General features: G+C 35.7%; 1 protein-coding gene across 1 annotated transcript; it reads right to left on the reverse strand.

Annotated features, from left to right (window-relative positions):
* Nucleotides 1–1,104: 1,104 nt before the first annotated feature.
* Nucleotides 1,105–4,185, reverse strand: LOC113324714. The gene is made up of 6 exons (XM_026573005.1): nt 4,139–4,185; nt 3,945–4,010; nt 3,734–3,812; nt 1,991–2,557; nt 1,761–1,898; nt 1,105–1,302 (listed from the first exon to the last, which is right to left on the reverse strand). The coding sequence occupies exons 3-6, from the start codon at nt 3,746–3,748 to the stop codon at nt 1,105–1,107; spliced, it is 918 nt and encodes a 305-aa protein (XP_026428790.1). The 5' UTR covers nt 3,749–3,812; nt 3,945–4,010; nt 4,139–4,185.
* Nucleotides 4,186–21,203: the final 17,018 nt, after the last annotated feature.

Genomic DNA, 21,203 nt, shown 5'->3' on the forward strand with positions numbered 1-21,203 from the left:
CCTGTAGGTCTGAGCATTGTCAGGCTGTGTTTGCGGTGTTGTAGCAGTTATCACCATGGAGTCCTCAAACTGTGTTGAAGCAGAACTGTCATCAAAAGTTCCAGGTGTATCCTCATTGACTTTTGCAGTAACATCATCACCTACGGCTTTTGCAGCTACATCATCACCTGCCCCATCCACAACTCCACCATCTGCAGCTTTCTTCTGTGCCTCATCCGTAACAGGTGTCTCTTCAACATCTTTCTTCTGCTCCTCATCAACATTATTTGAAGGAGTGGGCTTTTGCTTTGCGACAGGCCTTTTCTTTGGTGGAGTCTTGCAAGTTGTCACACTCTTCATACTCGAACTATATGTCCTGAGTGGTCTTTTGTGCCCCTCTACAGCAGTTTGAGCTTGCAGAATTGTTGGCGTATTTCCAGCTGCAAGGCTCATACATGGAACTGCACAAGTATTGAAACGAGAATTAGGATGATGATGATGATGTTAAATTTTTTTAATAAAATTTCAAGAAGAATATATCATGTGTAATCGACTGGCTTGGATAACTAATATGTGTAACTTCATGTTACACATGAATATGGCATGGATACCTAGTGTAACATGGAGTTACACATGCATCTAACTAGTGTAACCAGAAGTTACACATGCATGTGGCATGTGTAACTAGGGATTACACATCCATATGATCAGTTTACTCAACATTTATTAAGTCTAATCAAGTTAAACAAGCAAGTTAAAAATGAACAAGTAAAATATGAAATTAAAAAGGTTCAAAGACCTTAGTGTCAACTAATTGGGTACCTCATCAAGTTAAAGAAGCATATTAAAAATGAACAACTACTTACATTCTTCATTGAAGGAAGTTTCCGCGTCATCTTTCTCTTTCTCTTGCTCAGTACTTCCATCTCCTTGTTGCTCTGTCTCAACTAATTGTAACTCTTCTTCTTCATGCTCAGTAGCTCCATGCTCAGTACCTCCATGTACATCATCTTCATGTTGCATAAACTCTTCTTGGGTCACTTTGTAAGGATCAATACCCATTGCTTGCATAATTTGGCAACTAAATTTGTGAACCTTGAATTCCGCTGTTCCTGAAAGGTCCCCTTATGATATCCCTTCTCTTGCAATTGCATACACTGCTTTAAGCATTGCTTGCTTTTCTTGCAGTTGCTCTTTCAGATGGCTATTCTCAATAGTTTGCGCTTTCAGCCAACTTTGCAGGTCGTCCTTGCTGGGTACCACGGTTGATATACCCAGCTGCTTCTCAAGCTGTGAAAACTCAGCCACAAAGCTAGGAGTTGGCTGCAATTAACAGATGGAGAGGTTAAAAAGATATTGCAAAAAACAGTTGAACATTCTAAATATACATTTTTCGGTTGTATGTGTAACTTAAAGTTACATAAGCACATTTTATATGTGTAACCTATAGTTACATAAGCACATTAGATATATCTAATGTAAAGTGGATATGTGTAACTAAAGGTTACACATATATTTAATGTAAAGTGGATATACATATAAAATGTGTAACCTATAGTTACATAAGCACAGGATATATATACAAACAGGATATATATGTTACATAACCTATAGTTGCATTCACTTGTGTTATCTTTTGCATGTGTAACTATAAATTACACAATCACATTTAAATGTGTAACTTATAGCTACACATGACAATTTTGATTACATCAAAGTTTTATCTAAATTACATTACCATAAATTTACAAAACCTAAACCAACTGACATATAACACTTACCGAAAACTGTGTCATGTCTGTTTTCCAAATGTAATCAGAAATCTGGTATATATCCCATCTCCCAACCCTCGGGATATCTTCCTCGTGGTTCTCAACTTTCGGGATTAATCCTGCTGGCGTGTGTTCAGCAAACAATAACTGCAACATATAAATTTTAATTAGTCGATTGAACAAAAATATCCATCAAACACTAAAACTGCTGGAATAGAAATTACACACAAGCTTTTTACCAGTAGGTATTGCACACAAGCCTTCACATTTGACAAACAACTAAGATTAGTATGAATCTCTTCAAACAAGTGCTCGTGTATTAAATCAGGCCACGACACCTTGAGCACCGTATCATAAGTTTCAACGATACTAAGATATTTCGCGTTCACTCCATTGGCATTTTTGTCGCCAAAAAACAATACACAGCAAAGATAAAGACCTATCAGGCAAACTAGATCCTTTTCATCAACTTTCTTTCTTTTCCCACTTTTTCTCCTTTTTGCCATAAGTTGTTTTATCTTCTCTAAAATGTTTGTCTTAGTCACCGTCGTCTGATGCTTTGTAGATTTGATATCGGTGAAGTATTTGCTGTATAAAACATTGTCAGTCAAATCACTAGGACAATAGTACTTTAACAGCTTCTGACCCTTTCTGCTTCCAATCCTCTGCATGCAAAATATACCAGCCAGCTTTGCCGGTGTAGACTCTATAATCTTATCATCAGCAAACTTGAATGAACATGGTGTCTCACAATCCATGTCAAAGCAGTTCAAGAGCTTCAAGACGCCGTGTTTGTTGGTAGTTATCTGTCTTGTTGTAGTTCGTACAGTTGTATCATAGTCATCGTAATACATCATTACGAGTTCTCCGTAAGCAGCTCTCCTAAGATATCTATGAGCCCTATCAGTCAGTCCTATAGGCTTTATCACCTTTACTAAATCCTTTACTGCATTCAACGACTGCCTTAGGTTTCCTGTACACATCACACACAAAAATAGCATGAGTCAGTATGTTGTGTACTTATCAAATACACTCGTTTTTAACTACAAAATGAAAATCATGTTACAAACTATGTGTATTTGCCAAGTACACAAACTGAATCATTCTATTCTGTGTTGTGTAACCTTAACTTACATGCATATGAAGGTTTAAAGGGGTCATTTTTTTATGTCCAACTATAATTTACAAACACAATACAGTCATAGGTTATATTTTTGCATGTGTAACTTTTAGTTATCTAGGCAATTGCCAAATCAGTTATGTTATTATGCATGTGTAACTTAAGGTTACACAGTCAATTGGCAAGTCAGTGATTAGATTTTCAATGTGTATCTTATAGTTACACAGCCACTTTGCAAGTCATTGGTAACATCTTGAATGTGTAACTCACAGTTAAGATGTGCAACTACAAGTTACACAGCCACTTCTGCAAGGCTCATTTGTATGTGTAACTACAAGTTACACACTCAATATACAAACCACAACATAGTGGTGAGATTTTGAATGTGTAACTTAAAGTTACACAGGCCCTTGTTTGCGTAGTTATACATTCAAAAGCATCACTTACATTAGAAACTTTTAAATTTCTTCAGTTAGTAGATTTTAACTACAAGTTACACACTCAATCCTAGACATTCTACAAGGTGTAACTTTAACTTACACATGCATATTAATGAGTAACTTTAATTTACACAACCAATTTTCTATGTGTAACTACAAGTTACACATCCTAAACACAACCAATTTTTTATGTGCAACTACTAGTTACACATCCCTAGGCAAGTCAGTGGTGACAGGCTCACTTGGTATGTGTAACTATAAGTTACAAAATCAATATACAAACCACAACACAGTCAGTGGTTACATTTTGAGTGTGTAACTTATAGTTACACATGTCCTTGTCTGTGTAATTACATATTCACAAGCATTATATGAGAAATAAACATGAGACCATGACAACAATAGTTTTCACAACTTAGTACCTGTAATTGTATCATCTTTTCTAGGGGGATTCATTTTTCCTTTCACCATTTTTATTCCAAAAGAAATTTGATTCTGAATCTGCAGTTGATGTAGTAATAAAATCAAGTTAGTTGATTGCAATTCAACTTAGAGTTTCTAAGGTTTTCAAACAGTAACATCTCAGAAATGAAATCCACTAAATCAATCAGTTATATCACATCCATGACTTACCTTTGTTTCTATTTAATCAGTTATTTCATGGATTTTATGCACAAACGATTGTTCTCCTTCTCCGATCTGTAAAATTATCAGTCAGAATGAGTTATGTTTGTTGTAATCTTATTACAAACCCTAGTTCAGAAATTTTCGACCCACGAATCAGTAACAACAGGATTCAAAACTAACAGCTTCAAATCAAAACTTACCTAGTGATTAATCGTCGGAGTATTTCATCAACAGGAAAGTAACAACGGCGATTTAGGTTTTGAATCTGAAACTGAATCTGAAACTGTTTCTTTTGATTTTTTTTGGTTTTTGAATCTGAAACTTTTTCGATCTGTTTCTCTGATTTAGGGGTTAGCAAATGATGAATAGTTTTTGATCTCGATCTTTGTTTTGGAACAGATTTCAGGAAGATTTCTTGATTTTTTCGGTTTTTTTCTAGATTTCTTTCTGTTTCAGGTGAGTGAGATTTGTTTTCTCTCTCCTTGGAAATGAAATAATGGCGTCTGAACGAGAGAAAGGTAGGTGACGCCTCTTATATACTTGAGGCTAATTTAGTCTTTTCGCTTTTATTAAATTTATTTTTTAATTCAGGGCCTACTAATAAAACTCTTTTATCTAGGGGCCTCATATTATGGGTTATCCATGGGTTGGGCCTGAGCCTAATTTCCCGAATTCTAAATTGACCGAAAAATATCATGTCGAAAATACCGTGAGAAAATCTAAGGGTTATAAATTGAAAGTTAAACCTTACAAAAATTCAAACAGTTGTCCAAAAAAAAAAGTTTACTAAATTTATTTTAAAGTTTTCCACGGTAAATCTGGCACAACTTATCAAAATAACAACAAAAAAAAAAACGACAGTTGTAAAGAACGGATGCGTTTGTCAGAAATAAAAATACAGCAACTTTGCTCAATCCGCAAACCAGGTCCTCTCGCTTCAAACCAGGACCATTTTTTATGCTAATATTGGTGACTGGAGATAACTTTTTTACAATTATTCATACAATGGGAGGGAGTAAGTCTTGTTTCATATTTGTTAATTCATCTCTGATTCACGCGACTTCAGGTAAATAAAGAAACCAAAATTTAAATCTTTCCAGAGTGCGCTAGGTTTTTGAGAGTTTTTTTTGGATGAGCAGAAGATATGGAGTAAAATTCTAATAGAATAAATTCATAAAAGGTGAATATCGGAATATTTTATTTTTGGGATTTATATATTTTTTGGAGTGAGCAGAGGATATGGAGTAAAATAAGACTAGAACAAATTCATAAAGGGTAAATACCAGAATATGGAGTAAAATAAAGGTAGAACAGCTCTTGTGGTGAATCCAAGTTACTCCAAACTTGGAGAAAGTGCAACATATCAAATTTAATAATTCCCAAATTTGGGCCCTCCGTGTTTTTTCCAGACCCTATTTCAGGATTTCGTCGTAAACAATTTAGAATCCAAGCAAGAACGGCAATTCAATAGACTGATGTGAAATAACAGCAGAACAGTCAAAAAAAACAAAATTCCAATTGACAATGAAAGTCATGTTTTCATAAAAATAATGATTTAGATTTCCTTACCTAGCTAAGTGGATTCTGCTTAAAGTGAATGGACAGTTTAGAGAGAATGGATGGTTTCAAAAAAAAAATAGAAATCCTCGATTGACTGAGGAATATCACGTGGAGAATATAACTAGAAAATTTAAGGGTTAGAGAGTTGAAAGGCGCAACCCCATGACGTTCAGTTTCAGACTCAAACAGCTGCTCAAAAAGGATTAACGGAGATTCCTTACAGATTTTTTCACGTAAATCTAGTGCGACTTTTGAAAATAACAAAGAAGAAATAATTAAAAAGAAGAAATGTGTTTATCAAAAACATAATTGAACTTTGTTTTTAACTTATTACAATCTATACATGTCGATTGGGTTGGGCACTAAAAATGACTGACAAATCAAACATCATGCTAATATAATTGATGCATCATTTTATTTATTTTATTGTCTTTTTGGAAGCTTCCACCATTATGTCGGGAAACCGAGGTTACGTTCATCTCGAACCGGCACGTTTTCATAGAAGTCAATTCCATGAAACATCCTACTTTAGATAACTTAGCTCGAATTCGTCTCTTAAATCTTCAGATTAGCATGATCGATTAATACTAGCATGAATATATGATCAATACGATAATAGACAATCACACACGACACAAAAATTACGTGGTTCACCTATGTAGGCTACATCCACGGCCAAAACCACCCCGAGAATCTTCATTATCATAACAAGTTATTACACCGACATACTTCATATAATCAACTAGTTATGTAACCCACTAGCGCTAAACGTTAGAAACAACAAGACATATTACGAAGAGTTTACCTCTTCCTTTGTTCTTCTTCTTCCATTAACCTCCAACGCCATGGTTGCTTCGACCTTTAGACAAGAACATGAAGAACATCATGAATTCTAGCTTCTCCCACATGAACCCTAGAAGCCCTAGATTTCTCCCATACCCGCTCTCACTACAAGTCTCTCTTCTCACATAGATTTTTCCCCATCACCAACCATCGTAGGATACAACGGTTGTGACCCAATCACTCTCATTATTGATATTGGATTCTACTAAAGAATGATTTTCTACTCACAATATAAGCCCTCTTATATAGTAGACAAATCCTTGCTCCCCAAGTCTTCTAGAACTTCTAAGAATGGTCTTCCACCTTAATTAGGAAACCCTAAACTTGGAAAACACTCTACCAAACCGTCATACAAGTTTCCTAATCCAAGTAAACCTTGTAGATATTCCAAACCCGAAACTGCCCTTTAGCCACAGTTTTGACAGCATTAGATCACTGTTTTCTGATGCAAAACTGTTACCTAAAGTCTGTTTTCAGCCATATGGTTTTGTATACGGAACAAAACCCCAACAATCACCACCTTTTGTGACGTGAACAAAACCTTCGTCTTCACTACAACAAAGCATGAATGTTTACCACCTTATACAAGGCCATCCTCGCGGACATCATCACTAGCACGAATCAAAATTTTCTTGTACTTTGAGCTTGAACCACCACCTAAGCCAAATTCCTCCTTTGCATTAACACCATCTGAATCGCTATTTGTCTATCTTCTAGCATCACCACAAACAACTTCTTCATATAATTTATACAAGTTTCTGCATGACTTGTATCAAACTACTTCGTCGCCATGACCACTTATTATTCCACATTCGTTGAATACTTCTTCTTCGACACATGTCTAATACTTGACATTATTTGATCTGAGCCATCAAACAATTCCAGACGGACTTCACCAACTCCAAGAACCAACAATCTTGAGTCATCCTCCATGTAGACAAAACATGCTACAATATTCATATGTTGTGTATGAACAACTGTCACTTAGCACCACCATGATTCAAAACATTCTCCTGACAATATTTTGCAGACGTCAGTTGAACCCACAAACGATCTTCTCATAAAGAAAAAAAAACCTTCAACACGAATCATAGTCACATCAAGCGAAGTTGTCGAATCTTTCTTGATATTGTCCTATTCTTAATTTGTTCGGTCTTGATTTATTCATCATCTTCATGATCTATATCATTCTGCTACGAACCAATACTTTCCCTTCTTTGAAACCTCTTGTTCAAATTACCGAAGCACTGCCATCTTTATCCACCTTCACCGCACCACTTATCGGTAAACCGAGGTTACGTTCATCTCGAACCGGCATGTTTCCATAGAAGTCAATTCCATAAAACATCCTACTTTAGATAACTTAGCTCGAATCTGTCTCTTATATCTTTAGATTAACATGATCGAATAATACTAGCATGAATATATGATCAATACGATAATAGACAATCACACACGACACAAAGATTACGTGGTTCACCTATGTAGGCTACATCCACGGCCAAAAACACCCCGAGAATCTTCATTATCATAACAAGTTATTACACCGACACACTTCATATAATCAACTAGTTATGTAACCCACTAGCGCTAAACGTTAGAAACAACAAAACATATTATAAAGAGTTTACCTCTTCCTTTGTTCTTCTTCTTCCATTAACCTCCACCGCCATGGTTGCTTTGACCTTTAGACAAGAACATGAAGAACATCATGAATTCTAGCTTCTCCCACATGAAGCCTAGAAACCCTATATTTCTCTCATATCCGCTCTCACTACAAGTCTCTCTTCTCATATAGATTTTTCCCATCACCAACCATCGTAGGACACAACGGTTGTGACCCAATCACTCTCATTATTGAGATTGGATTCTACTAGAGAATGATTTTCTACTCACAATATAAGCCCTCTTATATAGTAGACAAATCCTTACTCCCCAAGTCTTCTAGAACTTCTAAGAATGGTCTTCCACCTTAATTAGGAAACCCTAAACTTGGAAAACACTCTACCAAACCGTCAAACAAGTTTTCTAATCCAAGTAAACCTTGTAGACATTCCAAACTCGAAACTGCCCTTTAGCCACTGTTTTGACAGCATTAGATCACTGTTTTCTTCTACTGTTACCTAAATTCTGTTTACAGCCATATGGTTTTGTATACGGAACAAAACCCCAACACATTAGACTTGCACTTCCATGAATTTTTTATAAGCATTGAGGTGGCGTAGAACTTGGAAGATGGAATAATTCCACCATAAGATTTTCTCTTATAAAATTAGCGGCAACATGAGTTGTTTTCTACCATTCTAAGGGAAAATATTATGGTGAAAAAATTTCATCTTCAAGTTATATGACACATCAACTCTTTTATCATTCCTCAAACTTGTTTTTGGGATAGGTCTGCTCTTCAGCAGCATTTTTCTCCAACTCAGGCGCAAGTCATCACTTCTATTCATTTATGTGAGACTAATCTAATACTCTTAAATAAAATTTAAACAGTAGTGGTGACTTTACTGATAGACACATTTTTGTGTCTTAATTATCCTTAGTGTCTCTATTGTTAGTGCTTGATTGTGTGCTTATTATGGTGTTTTATGTGTTTGTAGGTGTTTTTAGAGAAATACACTTGTGTGGAAAAAGTTGCTCGAAAAGTGCTATTTGGACCCCTGTAGGAGATTTTCTATTCGGACCCCAGTTTTGGCTAAGGGGAACTTAATTACTAAGGAGCACCTATTTCGATAAGGGCCACCTTCTTTACTATTCACACCCCAGGGTGTCACCTGTTAAGGGGCACCCCTACTCTGTATAAGGGGCACCCTTCTTCATCGTTTAAATATTGCAAAATGGCGAGAACATATTTCAGTTTGCTGTGTACTATTTTGTTGGATTTTCGGAGGGATTACAGTGAGATTCAATCACTGATTTCAATTAGGATGATCTTGATAGGCCCATACAATGTTGGTATGGGTGTTCGAATGAATTTATTTGGGTTGGATAATCCGTTGGAATGCAAAACAGGAGAAGCTAGTTTTCTCGGGTTTTCTGGGAAAGATTAGGCAGAGATTTACTTGGATATTTTCACGGATTCGGATTTGTATGGGACAGTTGAGTCACAACAGGATTCGTATGTGTTTTTGAATCGTAAAACTTGGGTTGTATGCGTGTCAAGTTGGATAACAGAAAGAGGAGGTATTCACGGGATTTCTTGGGAAGTTACGTGCAGAGTTGTTCCCTGCAGTGAGTTTAAATCTGTCCGAGATGAGAAGCAGAGTGTTGGAGTGTGCCAGTTGCAAGATAACACAAGAGAACGCGTGAAGAAAAGAAAAAGGGAAAGAAATATTATCGTATTTGCACAGAATTGAAGAGAGGATTATATGGAGTTAATACGGAAGATTTGATGATGGTGAGGTATAAAAAGGTCCCTGGGATGTCTTAGAGGGGTTACAGAGAGTTTGAGATATTATAGAGCATCACAGAGTCGAGAAAATCAAGTTCCAGAAATATTTTTCTGCTGCTGCTCATCTGAAGAACGCGAAGAACAGACCATCCAAGACAATCGTTTTTCAACAGTGGAAACGACACACAGGCGAGGGTCGAGAATCAGCGACAGTACTGTTCTATCGTTCTTTTTAGTTTGTAACACTTATAACTGTTGCAAACCCGGTTTTTAATAGTTTTTCTCCATTTCATCTTTGTAAACACCCTTTGAGCAATAAAAATGAATTTTGAGTGTGTTTCCAACATGATGATGAGCTAATTCTCCCATGACCAAGGCAATGAGGAAGCTATTCACGCATGAATAATGGATAACTATTTCATTTTCTCTAATTTTTAATTATAATTCACTCAATCACTGCTCTTGCAGAGTTTTTAAATGTTTACATAATTTTCTTAATTACTTGTGATTCAATTTGATAGATTATACTTTGTTTAATCAATTGATAGTCTATGCTTGGGGAATACAATTAATATTTGAGAATATGTTTGATTAATTGTGAATTAAGAAATAAGGGACTTAAAAGATAATTAGAGTTTTGGATTATTTGCCATAATTTATTCATGCGTGATAGCGGAATCAGTGTCTTGGTTATTCCTAATAATCTTGAATTAAGTTTTGTTTGTTTTTAAATTTCATTAAATCTAAAATCTTTTGCTTTCACAAGTCTCAACGAAATTTTTACTACAACTCAATTGAAAATCACATCATTTACTCTAAAGTCTAACTACATGGTAATATTGCACAATTTGTTTCTTCTGTATACTACTATTTGCAATGACACTTTTTGGTTAAGTATGTGGCACTTACAAGTTCCTTATAATTGTCGGATGTTATTGTGGAAACTGGTTCATCACGTTTTTCATGTTATTCATCGTCTTGCACAACACACGTGTATACGGGGTATGAAAAACGGGGGTGTAACAACCGCACCCAATATTTCGTTCGGCAATCTGTATAGACTAACTCTACTATTATTCCGAGAGTACCAGCTTATAAAGATAGCTATATCAAGAATGATATCAAAGAGTTATATCTCTGTTTTTCAATGTAATCAGTAAATCGAACATATTTGGATCCGTGAGCCTGATTATTATGAGAAACAACTTTGACAGTACCAAAGACCAATGTCTAAGTGCCAATCAATTTCTATCCAACAATCAAAGGTCAGATTTACCAATTGATTGAACTACGCACAAACTGTGATATTTCAATTATATAAAAATATAATACGGAAAAGAAATAACACAGACACCAGAGATTTTGTTAACGAGGAAACCGCAAATGCAGGAAAACCTCGGGACCTAGTCCAGTTTTTAACACCACACTATATTAAGCCGCTACAGACACTAGTCTACTACAAGTTAACTTCGGACTGGAATGTAGTTGAGCCCTAACCAAGTGTCACACCGATTAAGGTACAGTCGCGTTCCTTACGGCTCTAGAACCACGCCGGATTCTGCGCACTTGATTCCCTTAGCTGATCTCACCCACAACTAAGAGTTGCTACAACCAATGTCTAAGACTTATAAACAAATTTATCTCACACAGAAAAGTCTATTCAGATAGATAAATTTGTCTCCCACAGAAGAACCTATGATGTTGGTTCTGTCTTATGATAAATCAAGGTGAACAAGAACCAATTGATAAACCGGACTTATATTCCTGAAGAACAGCCAAGTATTATCAATCACCTCACAATAACTTAACTATATGATAGTAAAAGAAGTTATCGCAGAATCACAAAGAATGAGAACGGAGAGGTTTGTGATTCCTTTTTATATCTTACCTATCGGAGATAAATCTCGAGAAAATCTCAGAGAAGATAGTACTCAATATGATATAACAAGTAAGACCAGAATACACAACTACAAAGAAAATAGTTGGATCTGGCTTCAGTATCCCAATTAAGTCTATAAGTCGTTAACCTATAATGGTTTTAAAAAAACCTAGGTTAAAGGAGAATCGACTAGTCGCAAGATTCACACCGAAGTGTGCGGATTAGGTTTTCCAGTTGCTAGAGTTCTCCCTTATATTGTCTTTCAAATCAGGGTATGCTTTCAATCAAAGCTAAGGTTAGCTTAGTAAAAAAGAAATTGATATTCACCGTTAGATGAGATCCTGATTTAAGATTGAAGCTAAGTTTGCTTAAAACCAAAGAAATATCTCTCCACCGTTAGATGGTCCTAGCTTGTTACACACAAATGAAATATACTTATATTTAGATATGGGTAACCATACTTAAACGTATATATTGAGTTGGCTCAACAATAGTTAACCGAAGTTATCCATATGAATATTTTTGTCTTAACCACATTGATCTAATACTTCTAGATCAAATATGATGATCAATCAAACATGAATGATAATAAAATGAATTTTTTTCAATAGAGTTTTTTAATTTTTCATCATTGAATATAAATGTATATGAACCAATTGAAATTAAATCGATTTGATTCGTAATCGTACAAAGTACTTATTTAAGAATCAAATCATGAACATTTTACCCACGGTTTGCAAACCTTGCATTCCTTAATTATTAAATGTATTTGTTCATGAGTATGAGAATCATACTAAACTGATTTTAGAAATTTACCAACTAAGTTTGCAAACGGGTACGCAAACTATAGGTTCCGGACTTTGGTCTTTGTCCAGACGTTTGCAAACGGGTATGCAAACAGCAGTCCCGGACCTAACTCAGGTAAAACCTTTCACATACTGGTATGCAAACAAGGTTCCCGGACTTCTTAGTTAAAACCATTCGCATACTGGTATGCAAACAAGGTTTCCGGACATGAATCATACCAAAACAGTTTGCATACTGGTATGCATACTTTGATGTATCCAGACAAATATTAATTGTTCTAAACTCTCATTTCAATCATTGAAACATCCTTAAAAGACGAAAATATCTGTCTCACACAAACTTTTAGTTTCGAATGATCAATATGAAACTCTCAAAGTCGACATCAAATGATTGGCTCACACAAATCATGTAAGATATTTCAAGGCAATTTCCACATGATCATCTCTTGACTTATTGTCAAGAATAATGATAAACGTAGCTAAAGCAAAAAGCTTCCAACACATATTTAGAGATATATATAAGAGAGTTATACTCAGCTCGAAATATCAAATGTGTATAATATAAAAGTCTATATAGCTATATGACTTAGTCTTAATATGAGATTTAATAGAATAGACTTCTGAGTGATAGATAAGTTTTAGTCTCCACGTACCTTTTATTGATGAAGTTCCTCCAAGATCTCCCCAGTAGATCTTCGTCTTCAATTGATGAACGCCATGAAGTATAAAGCTCAGCTACACATTATATCCTAATTCGAGACACAGCTACAAGTAGACTAGAAATCAAGACTTATAGTTTTGATCACCTAAACTTGACAAACAAGCTTGAGATAGAAACGCTTGCGATTTTGATTGAACAGTGCTATAATATGGTACCTCTTGTTATTTTTGTAGCGATCAATAGAAAATTTCTACTGACTTATTTTTTTAATTCCTTTTTGCAACTGTTATTCGATCTCAAATGTTACCTCACTTTTCTACTATTATTGCTTATGTGCAGTCTATTAATATTTGGTTACATGGTCAAATTCGGATACTATTTTCAACTTCAAAGATCATTAGAAAGTAAACATGATAGTGGTTATTATATGAGATTATGGAGGGCTCGATGTATTCTTGTCTTTGATCAAACTCAACAATCTCCTCTATCTACTATTCATTACATAAAGGCCTCCCGTGGGTTACTTAAAATTGGTTATTTTACTTCTTCTACTACTCAAAATAATACGTCTTCAAGTCGCAATTCTCTAAATCAATGTCATGTATTATATACTTATGCTAATGATGCTCATAATTTCAAATTGCATATGGATGCATTTGTTTTACCTTATAGTCATGTTAGTGGATAACCCATGGTATAATGGCACAAAGTTTGGCTTATTTTTGAACAAATTGTTGGTATCAACATATTTTGCATTACGGCAAGGTTTATTTGTTGGTACTCAGATTTTGATCAAAAACTGGTTTTGGTATAACATTTGTCCAGCCTTTGCATTTGGTCTAAAGACCAATTGACCCGCGTTGACTCGGTTAAGTCTTGAATTTTACTTAATAATTATTAAATTAATTAATTAAAATTTAATAAATAACCAAGTTTACTGTTATACCCCTTACTTTCCTAATATTTACATCCTATAATACCACTCACCGTGAAATATGCATGACCTTCTTTTGTCCAAAAGTTGATGAAACAAAACCTTTTAGCAAGCTTTTTTTCAATTTTCAATCTCAATTACTTGAACTCCAATAGTCAAGAGTTGGTTATTCCGATTGCATAAATATTGCAGCTATATTAACTTATATTGTATAGGCAGAACTATAGTCAAACAACTCGTCCAGCTGCGTGCAAATGTCTCTGAACACAATTCAATATAGTTGACAGAACCTAGATCAGGAGCTTGAACTTATCAATCTCCATTAATCATAGAACCGAAAAAGCCTTGTTCACTAAACATTTGTTATTGATCTACTGTCTCGGTTTGATAGGTTATCGACTGAGACTTTTTATCAAACATCTGATGTACAGTTCCTTCGTGATGGAGATCCACTTATTCTCTGCTTATTCCATGTCCTTTACATCTCCTTCCATGCGCAGAATCTCCACAACAAATCCGTATCTGCTACCGTCACCAGAATTATTACGAAAATCAATATATCAACACTACATCATATTTTTCCCTATCAATCTAGGATTCAATAGAAACCTAAATCTATTGCTGTTGTCACTACTTCACCTTCATTTATTAGTAAATGACATTAGTAATTGAGCATGAAAGAAATAGTTGCTTCTTTGATGATGTTATCTACAGATGTTGGATATCAAGGTGACTTGGATTCAATTATACGCTATTCTGACAATAGTTTCGGAGAGTCTAGCTGGTGAGTTCATATCAATAGGAGGTAATGGTGCAATTTCTGACGCTTTATAAAAGCAACAACATAAGTAGATTTGCGGATTTATGGAGCAACAACGATAATTGATTGTATGGATATGTGGTTAAATGATTTTATTCATGCAAATGGGTTCAATTGAGAAATGAAGAAGGTGTATTTGTCGGCTGGTTTTGTATGAAGTTCAAATTAGTGAAGAATTGGGTTGTATTCAGTCTGAATTTTACACCAAAAATGTTGGATGATGGGTTTTGTGGATGAGTTATGGTGCCAAATTATAGAGATTTGAGAGAAATTAGAGGCTGAAATAATTTCTGGTGGTGTTTGTCTTAACTATTTATGGGCTGTGATCATTGAATTGAGACAAGGATAGAGAAGAAAGATTGGTTGATTTCCGAGATTCATATGATTTTTGATGAATAGGGAATATAGAAGCATGTTGATCTATGCTGCCATTATCAAAGATTAGGGCATGATAATCTTCTATCAAGTAAGGGTAAAACAGTAAATGTCTAAATATATAAATGATAAATTCAATTAAATTTATTTCAATTAAAAAATAAATAATTTCATTCATTAAATTTATACTTAACAGAGTCAACCGAGGTCAACGCGGGTCAACGTTGGTCTTTAGACCAAACGCAAAGGCTGGACAAATGTTAGACCAAAACCTGAGTACCAAAAACCAAATAACCCTTACGGAAATTATGTATAACATTAAAATTATTAAGTAAACAATGATATTCAGGTTTCCCTCGAGTAGCATGGAAACATATAGTATAAAGTATGTAAATTAAATCTATTGTATTATAATTTTTAACCATATTTACGTTACGGCAATAAAACTTGAAATTGGTAGAATTCTCTTGCTTCTAATTTCGGCTTCCTAGCAGTAAGACTGTTCCTAACAACATAATTATTTTGTTCCTGATATGTTATTTGCAATATGTTATACCAAGAATTAATATCCATTAGAGGGCAATGTCGTGTGTATAATACCCATCAACTCTATTTTCCATATGGGGATAAAAACTTATACTAGAAAATAGATTTATGTACTTTGACCGGTCACCTTAGCTATTGTTAGGTACCCCATAGCAATTAATGTTATTTTTCTTAGTTAAGCCTCGATTTTGACTTAGTATACTAGGGTTAGTGGAATTTCCTTATATCTTCCTCGTTTAAGAATGGACTAAGGTTTTGAAGTAGATTTCTTAAGAGTGCGGCGGTTAGAAGAGTTAGAAGAAAATAAGTAGAGAAAAGAAGGATCAATGGTATAAGCGGTAAGATTTAATTTAGTTTTGATCATTCCCTTGTGATGATTTTCTATTTGGCTTATACTTACAGTTTTGGATCTTTCTCTGTTTTGTTGTATTATCATTTAAGACTTGATAATTGAAGAAACTTATGCATAAGGGGATCAATCAGGTTGCTTGCCGGAAAGTTCAGGCAAGTTTATTCGATCCGTTAGTCTCCGATAAATGTAGAATTGACAATTGAATAATCTTTGAATTATTTGGCGTATACGTGAACTTATATATTCATATATTATAGGAACTGCCAGGGTATGTATTCTCAACAGTATATGAATTGGAAATTTGTTATCGCGGAGACGTAGGGTTAATTGATTATTTGCCATGATGAGCAGGGTAGTATAGTTTCGTTTTTTTTTGTTGATTTTGTTGTTCATTCTCTATGGCCCTTAATAGGATTGTTAAATCATTACACCAGCCATACAAATATAATGATTAGGTTCCATGCTAGCTATATATACTTGTGAGTGGATGCACTGGACGTGATTGTAAATGAATAATATTTGAAATGTTGTGACTGTTCTGTGAAAATCGTCGGATAATTACTATGTTCAAATGTGCGTGGTATTAACACCAAATTCTTAGATTTAAATGGATTTTTAGGTGAGCACTAGTTTTGAATGGTTAGTGGAGAGTTTTGAAGTTCAGGTTACAAAAAGGTGGAGTACTCTTACTCGTTAGTGGAGATTCTTAAAGTTCATGTTACAAGAGGTTGAGTACTTTTACCCGTTAGTGGAGATTTATCATGGTGTGTGCTAAAAAGGTTGGTTACGCTAACTTGAGATTGATAGTTGAATTTTCTCATGTATATCCGACGGTAATAAGGAATATTATGCTTAACTGTTGGCAAATGAAATTTTGTGAGTCAGAATGTTGTGAATTAACACGTGCACCGTAACATAATTTTTTTTGTTAGATCAAAAATAATAGAGGTTTGTATGTGGTGATTTATCTATGAAATAAGATCACGTAAAGATCAGGAGGCTTTTCGTAAGTCTCTGATTTCATTTCGAAAATGGAAACTTGGCTTTATGTAATTCTAAAATCTCATTTCCAAACAAGGAAATTTGATACAGAGGATGAGTTCTCAGGCACTGTTATATATGAGCCGGGTCTAGCTATATATATGTGAGGAAGTCGTTGTTGATTGTTTTGTACGATCATCCTGGGTGATTACTGTCATGTTCTAATAAAATACTAAATTAGGATCTGTAAACATGAGTAGGATTGGACTTATTGTGCATGTTTGTTTATTATGAAGTCCTTGGTTTTCTTAACGTGGTGACAAATATACTTATAATAAACACCTGCTTATTTCTCCGTGTGACCTAATTATTAGTAAGTGTTTTTTTTAATTTAATTTATATATTTTTCGTGACTCGGTGATCAGATGAACTTGCTTGGAGTTTAACTCTCGTTGATTGGTAGTAGGGATCGTGAAGGAGTTTGATTGATTCCAGTTCCGGTGGATACTTTGAAGATATCAAACTGAGGGTGGACATCTACACTTCTTCTTTTATTTACTTTTCGTTATTTAGTTGTGAGACAGGTAGGATACTTTCTTTGGGGTCGCTTACTTTTTCTTTTATTAGTTCGACGTTATTTAAGGATGGATTATTTTGTTGAAGTCACGAACACCATAACTACTCCACATCGTTATTTTAGTTAAGAAATAAAATTCCCTTATGCATATTCAATTGTAAAGGAACTGTTTTCCTAGTTTTCTGTGGGTTATGTACCCCTTTGCAGGAAATTGACGACGTACTTTCTATTTAATCACCGTTCGGGGTTATATGGAAAGTAGGGTTGTTACAGTTGGTATCAGAGCTTAGTTTAGAGTAACTCTAGGACTTGGGGTGAGTGATCCTAGGACGTTTCGTTATGTATATCCATGGTTTGGATATGCTTATAATGGTTAGTATATTTGTATTCTTTTCTAATATTATCATTTACGTTATATAGGGATGTCAAGGCGTGGTACTAGGAGATGTACTGGTACTGGAATAGGTGGTAACAGAAATGGTGGTCCTATTGAAGGAGAAGAACCACAATTAGGAAATCGGACTGTGAATGTGGATATGGCGCAGCTGACCCAGTTAATAGCCCAAGCAGTCGCTGCTGCTATGAATCAAAATGTTGTACAAGTCAACAATCATCAGAACCAAGGACCGCCTGCTGAAACTGAGGAAGATAGGTATAGAAAGGTCCAGTTTTAGTTCAAGAAGTTGAACCCGAAATATTTTTCTGGAAAGTCTGATAACCCAATGATAGCCCATGAAAGGAAGGATGAGATGGTCAGGATTTTTAGAGCCATAGGACCTTCTTGCACAGAATTCTTTAAGCAGAGATTAGCTACCTTTCAGCTCAATGGAGATGCTCATACTTGGTGGACTTCAGCTTCACGTGGCTTGGATCATGCCACCATGACATGGACAGACTTCATTTTTATGTTTGACGACAAATATTTCCTTCAAAGTATTCGAAACTCTAAGGAGAGAGAGTTTATTTCATTTAAGGAGGGTATTTTATCTGTTACGAAGTACGAGATTGAATACTCAAGATTGTGTATGTTTGTACCTCACCTGGTGGACACCAAAGAGAAAAATAATCGTAGGTTTGTTTATGGTCTGAATTTTGTTTACGGAGGCATATTGTTGCAAATCATATAATTGACACATATGTTAGGGTTGTTGAGTGTGTGAGAGAGCTTGAGCAGGACTATTTGGCTCATAAAAGGGATGATGAATACCTGAAGAAGGAGAGTAAGGTTGACCGTGCACCAAAGTCTTCGTCGAGTCAACATGGAAGTGGTAAGAACCAGCAGACCCAAAATGTCACTCAATAAGGTGATCATCCAGGGAAGAAAAGGAAGGGGTATTGGAATCAAGGGAACCATGGTCAGAAGAATGTCGGTAATGAAAGGGCACTAATTCCAGCTGAGGGCGAGGATATTGCCGCCAAACCAATTAACTTCAATGGTTATTGTTATAACTGTCATGAAAAAAGGCACAAGGCATCATAATGTACCAAAGAGAAGGTTCAAACAGTAGACAGGCGTGACCAACCAAACACTGGGGTTACAAATCGTAATGTGCAGCCTCGTGGTCAGGGTCAACTCTTTGCCGTGCAACCTCGTGAGACAGAGAATACTACTCTGGGAGGTACTTTCTTTTTTTAAGTGAACCTGTTAATATTTTATTTGATATCGGAGCTACGCATTCTTTCATTTCTACTAAGTTAGTTCGCTTGATAAATCTTTATGTGGTAGTGTGTGAATTTCCTCTATGTGTTTCTACCCCTACTAGTAATACGGTAGAGTTGAGAAAAAGGGTTGATTCTTTTCCTATTATGATTGGAGATGTTGAGCATACGGCTGATCTTTATGTGTTAGAGATGGTTCCTTACGGTGTGCAATTAGGAGTGGACTGGTTATCTTCTAATTTTGTGCAACTGGATTGTGATGAAAAGACAATCACTTTTGCAAAGCCCGGTCAAGCTAAGGTAGTGGTGCAGACTACATATCGAAGTCTGTTTATAGAAGCTTTCCTTAGCCATATCGAGGGTGAAATAGTAGATAATGAGTCTCTACAGATTGCGAGTATACCGGTGGTTTCTGATTTTATGGATTTGTTCCGAGAGGTTCTTGGGTTACCTCCAAGTAGGCAAGTAGAGTTCTGCATCGAACTCCAACCAGGTACGACGCCTATTGCTCGTGCTCCTTATAGTATGGCTCCAAAGGAAATGCAGGAATTGAAGTCTCAGATTGACCAGCTTTTGAGTCAAGGATTTATTCGCCGTATTTCTTCACCATGGGTTGCTCCTGTTTTGTTTGTGAAAAAGAAAGATGGTTCGTTACGATTATGTGTTGATTACCGTGAACTAAACAAGGTCACGATAAGGAACAAGTATCCTTTACCTAGGATTAATGATCTATTTGACCAATTGAAAGGGGATATATGGTTTTCAAAGATCGATTTGCGATATGTCTATCATCAGCTTCTTGTTAGAGAGAAAGATATTTCTAAGACTGCAATCCTGACTCGTTATGGTTTTTATGAGTTTCTGGTGATGCCTTTTGGGATTACGAATGCACCAGCGGTTTTTATGTACTTGATGAATCGAGTATTTAGAGTTTTCTTGATCGGTTTGTTATTGTATTTATCGATGATATTCTTGTGTACTCTAAGACTCAGGAATAACACGTGGAACACTTACGCTTAGTGTTGCAGACTTTGAGAGAGCATCAGTTGTTTGCAAAGTTCTCGAAATGTGAATTTTGGTAACAATCAGTTAAGTTTTTGGGGCATGTGACATCTGAATCTGGAGTTTCTGTAGACCCTTCAAAGATTAAGGCAGTGTTGAGTTGGAAACAACCTACAACGGTTTCAGATATTCGAATTTTTCTTGGTTTAGCTGGATATTACCGTCGTTTCATTAAGGATTTTTTTCGAATTTCGGGACCACTTACCAAGCTAACTAAGAAGGGAGTACTGTTCGTTTGGGATTCTAAGTGTGAAGACGATTTTCAGGATCTTAAGACTAAGCTTACTTCGGCACCAGTTTTGACCTTACCTGTAGAAGGAAAGGATCTAGTGGTTTACACAGATGCCTCACTTCTGGGATTAGGATGTGTTTTTATGCAGGAAGGTAAGGTTATTGCTTACACGTCTAGGAAATTGCGTGTCCATGAGAAGAATTATCCAACCCATGACTTGGAGTTGGCAGCGGTAGTTTTTGCTCTGAAGTTGTAGCGTCATTACCTATATGGCGAAAGATTTGAGATTTTCACTGATCATAAGAGTCTCAAGTATCTGTTTTCCCAGAAGGATTTGAATATGAGACAACGTCGATGGATGGAGCTCATCAATGATTATGCTTTCGGCTTACAACATCACCATGGTAAGGCGAATGTTGTAGCTGATGCCTTGAGTCGAAAACCAAGGGGTTTGTTAGCTTCCATGATGGTGGAAGAGTGGAAGATGTTGGAGACAGTTGCCGAGTTTGACTCAGATGTCAAGAATTCTTCTACCTCGCAAGTATTTTTGGGTAACCTTGTGGTGAAACCTGCACTTATGAGTT

This window comes from Papaver somniferum, chromosome 11 (genome assembly GCF_003573695.1).
Source record: "Papaver somniferum cultivar HN1 chromosome 11, ASM357369v1, whole genome shotgun sequence".
NCBI classification, from domain to species: Eukaryota; Viridiplantae; Streptophyta; class Magnoliopsida; order Ranunculales; family Papaveraceae; genus Papaver; species Papaver somniferum.